General features: G+C 33.5%; 1 protein-coding gene across 3 annotated transcripts in view; it reads right to left on the minus strand.

Annotated features, from left to right (window-relative positions):
- kcc (solute carrier family 12 member kcc) overlaps nt 1-15,534 on the minus strand; it is a 322,100-nt gene that overhangs the window by 21,836 nt on the left and 284,730 nt on the right. For all 3 annotated transcript variants that reach the window (XM_077440387.1, XM_077440388.1, XM_077440386.1), the window contains 3 exons: nt 5,650-5,803; nt 5,376-5,562; nt 3,096-3,252 (listed from right to left, as the gene is read on the minus strand). In XM_077440387.1, the coding sequence (XP_077296513.1) occupies nt 3,096-3,252; nt 5,376-5,562; nt 5,650-5,803 (498 nt within the window). The remainder of the gene's footprint in view (nt 1-3,095; nt 3,253-5,375; nt 5,563-5,649; nt 5,804-15,534) is intronic.

Genomic DNA, 15,534 nt, shown 5'->3' on the forward strand with positions numbered 1-15,534 from the left:
GCTTGCCATCCGTTTCCATTCACTCAATGGAAAAATATTGTTCCTTTTCAGCATAAGCATCCAGTTTGTGCGTCGTCCCTTGCTGTATTCACCGGTTTATACTATGCAAAGTGCTTTGTCGGGAGTGCTCGTAAATGTTTGTGAATTTTTTAAGAATAATCCCGTAGTAGACGACGAACACAACACCCACACCCGCCAAAGTATTATCCGAGATGCCTCCTCTTTTTTTTGCCCCCTACGCCACTGTCTTTCTAAGCGTTGTTTACTTCAATCCCATTTCAAATATTCAAAGCGCCTTCGACATTTCTCGCTTCGAATATTTCCGATAGTATAATACCGGAAGTGCGGAGCGAGCGACTCAATTTTCCGATATTTGCACCGCGCAAACGTCGAACGTACCCAATCATTATATTTATGTAGATCTAAGAAAATTTATATGTATAACTACAACATAATGAGCACACACGAAACAAAACATTAAACATCTTTGGAATTTATCCATACATATTATATAATAATTTATAGGAACGTATGAATTTTATTTGTATTCATTTCACTTTTATTTATTTCTATATCTGTACTAAAAAGTTTCTGTCAAAATTCTGAACTTTTTTTCCTCAGCCGGTTTTATATAATTATTTGTCGTAAATAATTTGGAGATATACATGAAAAGGCTTTCGAAATTGTTTCCTATTTAATATGTAGGAACAGATCCAATTTTAGTTTCACTATGAGCGTTGTTATCGCAGTCGGGCAGAATCCCTTTGTTCTCCATTTCGAACGTGTTTTCACACATCCCGTTCGTTCCCTAGGGCCGTTCATTCGTTCGATAAGTGTATTTGGATTTATTACGGGGTTTTATTTGCACAGAGGTTCATTATACGGGCTCCCTCGAAAAACACACGTCTAACCGCGAGAGCGAGCCGTGGAAATGTAAAAATTCAAAACGGTCTGAATTGCAAATCGCAAAGATGGGATTCGCATAGTCGAATCGCGGAGAATATCGAATTACGTACGCCCGAAAGCTTTCACATATCCAGCCGTGAAAATATGTGGAAATTCTATGTATATACAAACATATATATGTATATACATACATTGTGTGTATATTCATTGTGTGTGATTATATGTATGTAATTGCGTCATAGCAAATGGTGGGTTTCCCGACAGTGTTCTTATTCATTCTCTTAACTGAATTTGATACAGAACAGACTCCTGCATTACATGCAATGTCGGATGAGAATCCGGGAAGTGAGTTTTGTGTGTGTGTGTGTGTGTGTGTGTGTGTTTGGGTGTATTGAAGTCGAGTGTTCACAGTGAATAAAGTTTATTCTTCTTATGAAACGAAACGTGCCGGAGGAAATTTGCAATTCAAACTTGAGCAAAATAAAAATGAGAATTTTAAGTCCACATTTATTATTTATGTTGAAACATTTACATTTATGCGCTAATTTGAATATATTTTAATTCAATTTTAAATATTATTTTCCGTTGAAATTAAAATGAAACCTAAATATAAAAGTTTGTTGAATAAATTTCGTACAACGAACGTATGTATGTAAAACGAAGGAGCTAGGCCATCATACGACGGTTAATGTTTATTTTTTTTTAATTGAATCGAATTATTATCATATTTTATACACTTATTGTATCTAGGATGTCAGAACACAGACAAGAGGATGCATTGAAGTTCTTAACTCATTATGGACCGCTCGAATTTCCCAAAAACTCTCCGCGAGAGACTCTGTGGCGGTAAAAATAGTAGATTTTGTAAATTAAACATATGTACATACCTCTTAAACGTTTCTATCTATTCAATTGAAATTAAGCTTCATTACAGTTGTCTTCTACTGTATAAATGATCAAATCAGTATTCCTCAAACTTTGGAAATGGCTGTATTCAATTTTGTATAAAATTTATGTATATTTTCACGTAATAAACAATATCTATGGTTAGATCATTGTGTTATTCATTTGAATGAAAGATTCCGTTTGAGACGTATGAAATACGCGAATTTTACGCAAAAAACGTGAATTTTGATATCTGAGGATTTTAATTTTTTTCTTAATTTTAGAATATTACCGGTAAATTTCTTTGAAAAAAAATCAAGCTTTAAACCATATAATATTTTTCAGTTAAATTTAAATTTATTAATATTTTGGATAAAAAATACTGGGTATGAAGACAACTGTAATGAAGCTTAATTTCAATTGAATAGATAGAAACGTTTAAGAGGTATGTACATATGTTTAATTTACAAAATCTACTATTTTTACCGCCACAGAGTCTCTCGCGGAGAGTTTTTGGGAAATTCGAGCGGTCCATAATGAGTTAAGAACTTCAATGCATCCTCTTGTCTGTGTTCTGACATCCTAGATACAATAAGTGTATAAAATATGATAATAATTCGATTCAATTAAAAAAAAATAAACATTAACCGTCGTATGATGGCCTAGCTCCTTCGTTTTACATACATACGTTCGTTGTACGAAATTTATTCAACAAACTTTTATATTTAGGTTTCATTTTAATTTCAACGGAAAATAATATTTAAAATTGAATTAAAATATATTCAAATTAGCGCATAAATGTAAATGTTTCAACATGATATTTATAATTGAAAGTTTAAAACAAATAACACTTTAATGAAATTTAGAGGATTTAAAAACACACGCTGTATCGAATTGCCTTTGAATGAAGTTTTGTTAAAAATACAGGGCATATGTTTACGGCCATAGTGAGTTAATATACATATATTAACTATATATATGTTATATAATGTTAATATACATATACATATGTATATATACATATGTTGAGAACTTTCATATTCTAATCAGACATTTCCAATTGTAATATATTTTAATTTTTAAATGAAATATGTATATCATTTGGAGCTTAAGAGGTTTGTATTAGTATTATAATATCTTATAAATCATTATTTTTACATTTGTGGAAAATCTACTGTCATCCTTTTATAAATTTCAACTCGGCTTTTCAAAATTAAAAATTAGTAGATTCTGCGTACGCAAAATATCATCATTACATTTTTATTAGATACATACATACATACATATATAAAAATAGTACTTACTTGTCTCTGAGAAGAAGATTATCAACGGTTCCGGCGAACAATAGTACACAGCTAAGGTATACGGTCGAAGTAGTAAGAATAGCGCAAATAGTTCCAATAGGAATACTCTTTTGGGCGTCAGCTAAGTCTCCAGAGCGATTTGATCCAGCCATGATACCTGAAAAAAATTCAATTTCAAACATTAATCCCAGATTAGTTTCACATCGAATAGATTCTGTTCCTTGTAATCAAAGCGACGTTAAACTTCGATTATCTCGGACCGGTGATCGGCGTGTGTTATACATATATATCCTTCAAATTAAAATAACTTCTTGTATTAAAATTTTGCGATATATTTCAGTTCGATATACATATGTATATTGAATTCGATTTTTATGAATGTGAGTAGATAGGAGTAACGTTCGAAAGTTCGTATCGCTCTCGTTTGAACGATTTGAATAATGGGACGCGCACAGAGAGCGAGAGAGAGAGAGAGAGAGAGCCTTTGTTAAATTTTAAGCCCTTATGTATATTCATAGCTTGTGCAAATTTAATAATAAAGTACGCTTACCACTGAAATATGATGTCAAACTTTTAACATATAAAATTTACATCAGTGATGCACAAAGTTTGCCCACACTAGAACAGGGGGGTGAGGTATTTTAATATTTTCTCTTTATGCTCAGGTTGCGCACATCATTTTTCCTCGTTCCTCGTACGGCGAGTATAATAATGCGATATTTACCAAATTTATACATATGATACTTTAATTTATCACGACTACAACACGTGTGTTTAACAAGAATGTACATATCATGTTTGCGTTCGTAACGTTGCGGGGTACTTCCATCATATTTTGCTACTTTCACTGTCAATATATGTATGTACATATATAGCCTTACTAAATTTGTCTATTGCTATGATCAAAACCGATTTTAAGATTAGACTAAGATTTTAAATAATGTGCACATTCGAATTGACTTAATAATAAAATACGAATAGCTATCAGCTACACAGTGACGTCTCTAGACTACATATATCCCGCCCTTAGGTAAAGCTTCCGCCTCTGCATGAATAAATATGATATAAACGAAAAAGCACATTTCATTATGCATATTTTAAGTAACAATTTTTTATTAAATCAATTAGGACAGTCTTACTTATACCGGGTTGACACGATGCATTCAGAGCAAATCCGAATTCCACGTTACGAGCAAAATCCGATTGAGCCCGGTCTGAGTGGACTCGTATCGTGTCAACCCGGTATTAGATCAGTTGAGGATTGGTGGTCCATTTTTGAATGACAAGTTATTATATAAATTTAAACGCGATATAATAATTGCAATTTACAATTATTATTACTTTTGATATTTTTCCCCTTTCGGTTTGCCGCCCTTTATAAGGTGCCGCTCTTAAGCATTGCCTTATTTTCCTATGCCAGCGGGACGTTTCTGCATCTACATACATACAAGTATGTACATGTAAGAATTTATATAAATTTTAATTTTAATATATTTTTACTGACAAAAATAGCATCAGATTGCATAAAATGTTTGAATTCTTAAATTACCTCTATAAGGATAATAAATAATACTAAATGAACTTCATTATTATTTAATTAAGTATAGGCATTTAAAAATTAGTTTTGTATGTACTTCTGTTTTGCCTACAGTGTGTAAACGCTTTCCTTTTTGACTCATGGGAATTCATGATTTTATTACTTTGAACCCAAAATTAGCATTATTAAATTGGGGTAATTCGGGTTAGTCCCGTAGAGGTAATTATTCGAACTATAAACTACATTTACAATGATAAAAAATAAGAATTAAAGTTAAAATAGGTCATGTAAAGATATTTTTTTTTAAATATAATTTGTTAAATTTGAAAATATGTATGTCAAAATATCAATATATATGTATAATACATTTAACACCTTTTCATATTTTTTATATAAAAAATGTAATGTCATAAAATGACATAATCGAAGCTGACACTTAAGCTATAACGAGGAGTACCACGGCGAGGCCTTAATTAATATGCACAGGCACCAAACGATAGTCGACGACAGTAATTAAGACCCGCCGTCCGCATTAGGGTTGCCCGCGAAAATCTCGGCATAAATTTTATATGTCGAAAAAAATATAACCCGTACATAAATTTAAATCAAAATTAACGAATACGTCCGCCAGAACCATTCGCATTAATTCGTCATACATAAGTTATATGTCTAACAATTTATTTTTGTTTCAGCTGAAATCTGCCACAATTTCGGCACGGCACGGAATATAAATTGGCACTCACCTGTGACCGACGGGAAAAATATTCCGATGAGAATGGTGAAGGTGGTCGTTAGGTCGACGGTGACTTGATTGTAGGTCTGCTTGTCCATTTGCTCTATGTCCTGGGGATTTTTCCCGTACGAGATGTACTGCCCCAGTTCCAGGAATGAATCTGCTAAATTGTCGAAGAACACGCCGCTGGCCAGACCCTGAAAGCGAACGAATGGCAAGATTGACTCAAGCTCGATTGGCTTAACGTGAAGATGTATGCGATCTTTCGAATTGAAGTATTTTACCTTTATCCCTCGCACGATCGAGAGGTTGTGGGTCATGAAATAGGGGTCGCATGTCTTGTTCGGGCAAAACAGCTCATAGAGTGGTCCACCTACTTGCTTGGTGCAATTTTCGATGTTGATGTCCTTCATAAGCCTCTTTCCCAGCACGCACATACTGAAAATGGTTAATTATGTCATTAAAATGTCACACGCATATACTTACTTACATATAAGATAGGGAAGAATTTTAATGATTTTAAATACCGCCGCAGACGTTCATACATATATACATACATACATACGTATATCCATTATTAATTGCGGGTCAAATAAATTACTGTACGAAACATTAGAATAATTAAACTAAAACGAGTAAGTACATTCTTACTTTGACAAATTTTCGCTGTACCGGGTGTTAAAACGGTATGATAAACTTTACATTGAAAGTGCTTTCAGATTTTATTTTAATTTTTACCACAAAAGGTTACAGCAGCATAAATCAATGGTTTTAACCAAGTGGTCACGGTTTCAATCTGTTCTGGCCAGACCTTGGATATATGCTCCAGGTCGGTCGTTTCCTATCAGAATTTGACAATTTATCTCAATTCATTGAAACGGTTCCTTTTCCTCACAAATTTCTAGTTTTCAGCATCTTGAATTCGCTGATTTATGATTTATTAATTTACGCTACAAATATCAAATTTATCTATAGAATACTCTATGATGCTCACTAAAATTTGGTTGATTGTCCAGTTATTTGGCTTTTCTGGTATATATATATATATATATATATATATATATATATATATATATATATATATATATATATATATATATATATATTTCTGGTATATATATATATATATATATATATATATATATATATATATATATATATATATATATATATATATATATATATATATATCTATCTATCTATACGTATATCTATATATATTTATAAAATAAAATAAAACTATGGCTAAACTTGTAAATAAATACTAAACACATTTTACAATATATATTACAATTTAGATATATTTAAAAATCAACAAATTCAGATTTGCGAGAAACGGATGGGGAAAGATGTTGATTTTATTGGATCCGTCACAGCAATAAATTGAGCTAAAATGGCAAAATCTTACAGAAGATGGTTGATCTGGATTTAATTAACATTTTTATAACTCGATTTATATAACATATATAAATCGAGTAATTACTCGATCCCGGTCGGGATATGAACTCTTGACCTCTCTACTAGTAAAAATGGCTTAACCAGTGAGCTACGCTGTGGCTCTACATACAAACATATGTACACATAAGAGAAACATACAATTGCCGATTTTCATATAAAGCTATTGCTACTATTCAATCAATCTAGATTTAAAATCAATAAATGCTTATATATTTGTCTTTAACACAATGAATTTATAAGCCTACATACAATTTGTGGTGTTATCGCGACAAAGGTTGAAATATTCATTCGGTAGTAGTAGTAGTAATAGTAGTACTAAAATGACAATTTTAATACTTAAAAACTTCAGAAATGATTACTTCTTCAAAATTTGTTTATTGCATTGTAAAATTCTTGTCGGGTTTTAAAGGCCAACTTAAAGATCATTGCAATTTATAATATTGAAAGCTATGTATGAATAGTCGTACAGATAAATCATTTCAATTATTTGCTAGGAATTACATTTTTTCCCAAAAAAAAAAAAAAAATCTATACCATTAAGTAAAGGCTACTCAGTTGTCCTGTATAATTTATTTAAGCAAACTAGGTTCCTATTTACAATTCTAGGTGGGCCTTAATCTCAAAGGGTCAAAAGATCACAAGCTTATATATGTATGTATGTATGTACATATATATAATATATATATTTTATTACTTCGACCTTTGTGAATGTAACTTTTTGGAGACGCAGCAATGAATATCACGTCTCACCAAACAAAATTTTAATCAAGCTCTGCTTTATACAACTATTGAATAGCTGAGAGAGTTACGTTTATATGGCGAACTAGTCGCCATATATATGTATGTATGTACGTATATTCGTACATCGAACGTCTGCAAAGTTTATACTCCGAGCGTTCACATCCGCGCAGCATCTGATACAAGAGCTTATCTTTGCGAAAAGTCGCCAATTTGTGTTCAGCGTAACGAATTTGCTCCGTTGAATTTAACTTTTCGCGATAAGGACGTTTTTCTTTAGTACAGGCTGGCTGCTATTAGATAGCAATTTCGGTTCTTCCTTATGAAGAAAGTCCTCCACGTGGGACGAATCACCTGCTGGCGATAAACGAGGCCCCTTCATGCGAAAAAGCTCTCTCGCTCATTGCGGCAGTCATCTCGTGCGATATGCCCGCCGGAAACTATTGCGCGAAAAGCTCGAGATTAAGCTCCACAGCAGCCAGATGCCCCGAGCTTTACGGCCGCTTTATACGGTTTCGGCTTTGGGATAGTTTCTGCTTCGCAGCCGAGCTGAGGGCCTTTGAACATAACTAGGATCTGCAACATGCTGCTAAACTGCCACAAACTTGAGCCGGCTAACAAATAATTAATTATTTCGTTTGCTAAATGATCAAATGCTTTCCACAAATAAATACCGTATCCATCAAATTTGTGCATATCATTGAGTAAGGCAAAAACGATTGTATTGTGTAAAAAATTATCAAACTTAATATGAGTCTTAGCTCTAACGATTTTAACGGAGCAAATGTACGAGTACGAAATATATACATATGTGTGAATATGTAGTTACCTTATTTTATGGGATTAAATCTTCAAATTTATTAAAATTTTAATATGTTATGTATGTAAATTGAAAGAGTAAAATTATGGGGTTCAATTTCGCGTGTAAATAACATCGTATAATATAATATTCGACGGAAAAATTTCGCCTCAAAATTTCCGCTTCGTGAAACACAGTAATACGATATATTCCGAAAACCCTTAACGTCACACTTTATTTTCTTATTATTATTGCGAGGATATTTTCATACAAAGTATGACTTTTGTTCTTTCATTTCCATTTAGGGATCGTTCGAAATCCAGCGGAACATCCAACACTCGAATAATTCAATTGTCTCAATTCAAAGATTAATTTGCATTCATTTCAATGAATGAATCGTATTATGTCAATTTTAACAATCACATAACTACTAGCAATTTTTCATACATAACAGTACATATAATACAATAGAAACAATCAACAAATTTTGTGATATACAGCAAATTTGGTAGTTTAATTTAACATGTGTAAATAGCATTTTTATAAGATTCAACAAGTCTGAGATGCTATGAACTCAAATTTTTGATAAACTAAGGGGAAGGATACCGATTTATTGGATACGTCATAATAATAAAGCTAGAAAAATCGGAAAATTCCAGGTTAAGGCAGTCGGTTTGTGTTTTTAAATATCCACAAGATCTCGCCAGCATCGTATTTGACCGGAATTGAACCCACGATCTGTCTACTGTTATGCAATAGCTCTAACCAGTGCACTACGCTGCTATCATTGTTTAGCATTCTTCTTCATTCTCTTTATTTCCACACATTTTAGATCATCTGTTCAAACTTAAGTATTTACGCATCTAGTTATCAAGCTACGTATATATATGTACATATACTACCCACTACATCTGTATTTATTAAAATGCCTAATTTTCTTTTATCGTAAACTAAATGCTGAAAACTGAGGGGTCACAGGTTTGAGCCGTGATCCGGTGTTACTGGCCAGACTTTGGACATATGTATGTATATGACTCCAGGTCGATCGTTTCTATCAGAGTTTGCCAATTTATCTGATTTCAATGTTGAAACGGCTCCTACCAAATTAGCCACTTACCGTCATTTGTCACTATTATTTAATTTAATTTCACAATATGGCATATGTAAATACATACATATACATATGTCTATATTAGACATATTTTAATTGGAATAAGACGCTTCATAGATTTGTATTTTACTCCATTTTGTTAAGGATGACAATTTTTTTGTTCTTATGACCTGAACATTATTGATTGCCTTTTTTTGAATTATAAAATCCTTCTATTGGTATGTTGTATATCGTTTAAATTTTCGAAATCCCACAAATCGCACGTACATACAACCGAATTCCAAAAATCTACCATTCTCAACAGTGTAAACCTTTTAATACCGGTTTAAGCCTTCGCACGGAAATTATCAGAATACAAATCAAGATTCACGTCTCTGGCGGTTTGTGGCACTAGAAAGTTTGGCCATCCCTGATCTTACCTTATATTTACATGTATGTGTGTATGTATATGTGTATGCGTCTTAATGAGTCGGAAGCGGAAGCCGGTGCGGCGTGTTCTCGGTCCTCGGTGTAGATTCGCGGTGTGGTGAAACTGGGCTGGGGTGAGCAATTAAAATGCTAATACCCCGTAGAACGAGATGGAGGGAGAAAGAAAGAGGCGTGGGTGGGGGAAGTGGGGGTTGGGTGAACCGTTACCACACCTTCCATTATATCCTGGAGATTCGAAATAATTAAGCGATACAATGGCCGCCATCGGGTGACGTATTAATAATACGTCACACGTTTTTCGCGGGATACGATTTGACGTCTCCCGACTCATTCATATTCATGTGTGCACTCGCTCAAGACTTTAATTTGCCCAGTGACCTATGAATATTGAGTTGAAAGTTCAGATTGTTATTATGTTAAACCGCACGGTGTATGTATGTATACATATGTAGTACGTATATGAATAATAATTAAATTTTGTGATCTAAACGTCAGATTGTGAGTCCTGGGTCAGTGTAAGTCAGTTTCGTGGAATTAATTTGGTTATACATATTGACGATGAGTGACATGAGTCGTAATGGTTAAGTTGAAAAATTGTGAGTGACCGACATCTTAAATTTAAATTTAGGGTACATTGAAGGAGAAATTTTTCTAGGGTTGTAGTTTGCTGTCTTAACTAGTACGTATTTAGTGGTTTAAAATAGGCGTGCTGTGCTATTGGAGTTCATCTAATACAGATACAAAAACCGATCTTTTATAAAATTGTTTTTTTTTTTTATTTTAATTGTGCTCTAGCAAAATTTGAAATATTGTAAAATAAATTATTCAAATATTTAATTCAAATTTTTTTCCTTCTTTAAAATTTACCCGTTATAGATGACAAACCAGTAGAAGTTGTAAACAAAATTTTGGTTAAATAATTAACATGTCCGGTAGTAAAGATGAAGACATAAAGAGACGTATAAAATTAGGATGAAGTGCATTTGGACGAATGAATGTTGTTTTTAAATCAAAAATGACCCCTTGCCTGCCTGAAGAAAAAGATCTTCGATCAATGCGTTTTGCCAGTGATGACGCATGGATGCGAAACTTGGACACTGAACGCCAAGATGCTATACACAGTCCAATGCACTCAAAGAAATATGGAACCCTGTATGCTTGGCATAAGGAGGAAAGACAGGAAGCTGTACACTTGGTTGAGAAGTATGACATAGTGGGTAGAATAACGAGATTTAAATGGCAATGGGCGGCCACGTGGCTAGAAGAATGGACGAAAGGTGGACAAAAGAAGTGCTTGAATGGTACTCGAGAGAATGCGAAATGGTAAAAGGAAGACCGCAGGGAAGATGGGTAGACGAAATTAAGAAAATTTGTGGGGTGAGATGGATGAGAGTTGCGCAAAACAGAGACGAGTGGAAGCGTGTTGGAGAAGCCATAATCCAGCAGTGGATGGTGAATGGCTGTAGATGATGATGATGGTATCCATAGAAATTTCAAAACATATATCATATATAGCCACAGCGTAGTGCACTGGTTAGAACTATTACATACCAGTAGACAAATCGTGAGTTCAAATCCGGCCAAATACGCTGCTGGCGAGAGTTTGTGGTTATAAAAACACAGATAGACCATCTCCTATTAGAATTTTCTGATTTTTCTAGGTTAATTGTTGTGACGGGTCCAATGAATCGGTGTCCTTCTCCTCAGTTTTTCGCGAATTCGAGTTATGAGCATCTGGAATTTGTTGCTCTTATAAAATTATGCTACCTACGTAATATATTTCTCGCAAAATTTCTGTGCATAAAAAAAATGTTGACTGTCTATAGATAGATCCCTCTATTGTATTTTGTCTTTTTATATTTTAAAAATTGTAAGTACTTGCGATTTAAAAAAATAATCTAACCATATGTATGTGTCGCTTTGGGCAAATTCCTGTCATGGCACATATGATGTATGTATGTATGCATGTATGTAATAAAAATAAAACTAATTTTCTTTCGATGTCATGCATATAAATAATGAATTTATTTTAGATTTTTTAATAATATGTACGTATATAATCGATGTTATACAATTTTGTTTTAACTTTAGTGATATATACTCTATTTGACAAAAAAGTTAATTTATGCATTAACATTACAAGAGAAAGGTTCAATCTAATATAATAATATTATAAAGTGCGGTTAGCAAAAGTGAAAAGGTGCCTTAATCAACGACGTAAATCACATAAAACGTGAGCTTAATATTAGTTACGACGTTGAATATTAATTTTGTAATGGACTTTTCATTTTCCAGACGGTTAATATTGCAAAACGAGCGTAAATGAAGTTTTTGCTTGTGCATAAAGCCTCACTCCCGGTATTGACGTTTTACATCATGTCAATTTATTTTTAAGTTGTCGCTTTTAATTAATGCCTCCGGTCGCCGAAACGTAAACATGAAAATTAATTCGAATCGTTTTCGTTTCACATTTTTTTTCATTAAAACTTCACTAACAACCGATGGCATCCGTTAAAATGGAAAAATAATATTAGACTGGAGTGAAGAGTGGGGATAAAACGCTTCCGGTTTAATGCAAAACGTAATCGAGTTTTCCGCGCGTGAAATGCGACGTTCATAAACAAGGCACACGATTTTTTTCTATTTCAGTGCTCTTTCATTTTCGCTGTTGTGACGAATTTTTTTTCATTCTTTTCAAACTCAAAAACCCCTTAGGAAGTCTGAAAATTTGAATAATGCTTCGAAAAAATACAAAGCAGATAGATTTTCATCATACTATGTACTTCTTCCATATATACATATGTATATTATAAGTAAAATCCTGGTGCGTATATAAATAATTGTATGGAAAAGTTTTTCGTGAAGTATTCTTGATTGACAATCTCTAACAGTTTTGATAAGAAATATAATATACATATGTATGTACATACATATATTCAAGCACTCAAACTTATAAATATCTACATAAATTCAATATTACATTTATGGACGTTATTTTTCCATAACATAACTAACAAATAAATAGAGTAATAATTTGACGTTGACACTTTTTGATTTTTTTTGTATACTATCGACTTTATTATTAGAATTGTTCAAATAGTGGTGATAAATGGTAGGTAGGATGGTTTCGCCAATTCGATGAGGAACCGTTTCAATCATGAAATTTCGAATTTGAGTCACAAATATCCAAATATGACCAGCAGCACTGCAGAAATACTTCGAATAAATTCCCTTCAATCGAGGTCAACTCAAGGCTTGAACTCAGATACCTCTTGTAACTATTAACGCAACCACCAAGCTGTGATGCTGGGTGAAACTGGCTGTATTTGGCGGAACTATATTATTTTATCTATGTATCTATCGAGAAGTCCGGGTTCGAGCCCTGGTTTGATCTCGGTTGAAAATAATTTATATAGTGCTGCTGATCGGATTTAGATATTTGTAACTCCAATTTGACTAGCAGCACTGCAAAAGTACTCCGAATAAATTCTCTTCAATCGAGGTCAACCCAGAACTTGAGCCCAGGAACCTCTCGGTGGTTAGCATTAACGCAACCACCGAGTGATGTACATATGTATACTGCTGGCTTTTGTATTGACTTATAAAACTTTGGGGATTTTAAATGTGTATAATCTTCATTAGGCCAAACTTTGTGTGTATGTCAAGCTGGCATTATTTCTAGCATTAATTAGATAATTCTAAAGTATCCTATTAGTATGCAAAAACGCATAAAATATTAAAATTATACCAGCCGGGAATATAATGATATCTTCATAATTGAATTTATCACATCGGGCTTAATTTCAGTGAGCAGGCGTCACGGTAGCTCATTCGGGTGTGGAATTGGATCCGGTTTTAGAAAATTTACACTGCGGTTATCTGGAGATTCGCAACCGCATTTACGCGCTCAACGAACTCGAATCAATACCGGCCGGAGATAGCATCTCTGACTTGTTGTGCATGTCAGTGGCAGCTGATGCTGGCCTTTATATCATCAGGTATGTACCTGTGGGTATATACACATCAGGCACAACCGCGCCCGTATCGGTTGTTGCCTTTTGAACTGTGACAGTAAACAGGCATATGCCATTTACCCGGGATGAAGCTGAACTGTGTATATGATAACATATGTATAACATGTACAGTGCGATTCAATATTTTTACAAACAGTTAATTATCATTAGCGAAATTTTAATTCAAATTTCAATATCATATGCTCGGTATATCAAAGAGAAGCAAAAAACGAAACACGTGGGTTTGAGTACGAGAGTTTAATTAAAAATGAGAGTGAAAAAGTAGTTTTGCCACTGTTAAAACGAGTTGCAAAGAATTGGTAAAAAGGCGAGTATGATCTGACACAAGATTCCGATGTAAATTTTAATGAGTACGTTAATGATTAAATTCCTCTAGTTTCATGTCGGAGACCTGAGCTTACTTCAAAGTTAGCTGGCTCCCGTATGTCGGTTAGATATCAAAGCGACTTGAAGAGTGGAAGTGGTCCAAAATCAGATCCCAATTTTTTGATGGGCAGGAATTTTACTGAACAAGCATAGTGAACCTAATTAAAAGTAGACAAGAGGAATGCTCGAAAGGTCTGCTCTAGAGTATAGTCGATCGTTTACTAGCAGGTTTAAAAACATGAGATCAATTTCTAGAAAGTAATTACATATTTATGTATGAGTAGTTACTAGCTAGCTAGGCAGTTTGATCACAAGTAATTGTGTCTAACTAGTACCACGTATGTAAATAATTACTTGTGATCGAACTGCCTATTTAGTGAGTACATACAATGTACATAAATAATTACTTTCAAGCAATTGATCTCATGTTTTTAAGCCTGCTATCAAACGATCGACTATACTCTAGAGCGGACCGGTGCTTGAATGGTACTCAAGAAAGTATAAAAAGTTACAAGGAAGACTACAAATGATAGGAGTGACTGAAGTAAGGAAAATGTTACTCAGAATAGAGATGAATTTGGCAGCGAATGTGAAACGGCTGCATTAATGATGAAGATGATGATGATGATATTCAGATCTAACTGGATTGGTTTTAATTGCATATACATAGTTAATTGCATGTACATATGAATAGTGTAATTTCTCCATTAATTAATTATGTTTCGATTTTGTATAAATTTGGTTCAAGTCATAACAAAAAAAGTTTGTGTAGGCAATAATTTTATCTACCCAATTTGTCACATATATGTAGTTTTATGGAAATCATTAATAATACATATGTACATAATAAATAGTTGTGAAAAAAATTGGACTAAATTTGAATCACCCGGTATATGCGACAGAAAATTTTCACCGGAGGGAAAACTCAACTCGCTTTATCCGACGCGGGAAAACCCGGCACATTTCACTTAATAAATATAATTCCCACGAGACGGATGATATTTCCCTTCACGAAGACTTGCGTTTTCGGGGAAGAAATTCGCCTAATTGGAATTAAATCCCATGCGATCTTTCGCCGTATTAAAATCAACCATAGAGGAGTATAACGAAAGCGAAATAATCTATGTACATACATACATATATGAATGTATATGTATATAATATGTACATATGTATGTGTGTAGCTTAAATTAGACTTATGAGTACATTGAGTTTTGATTAATCGTATGAATGT

The sequence above is a fragment of the Arctopsyche grandis genome, chromosome 10 (genome assembly GCF_051622035.1).
Source record: "Arctopsyche grandis isolate Sample6627 chromosome 10, ASM5162203v2, whole genome shotgun sequence".
NCBI lineage: Eukaryota > Metazoa > Arthropoda > Insecta > Trichoptera > Hydropsychidae > Arctopsyche > Arctopsyche grandis.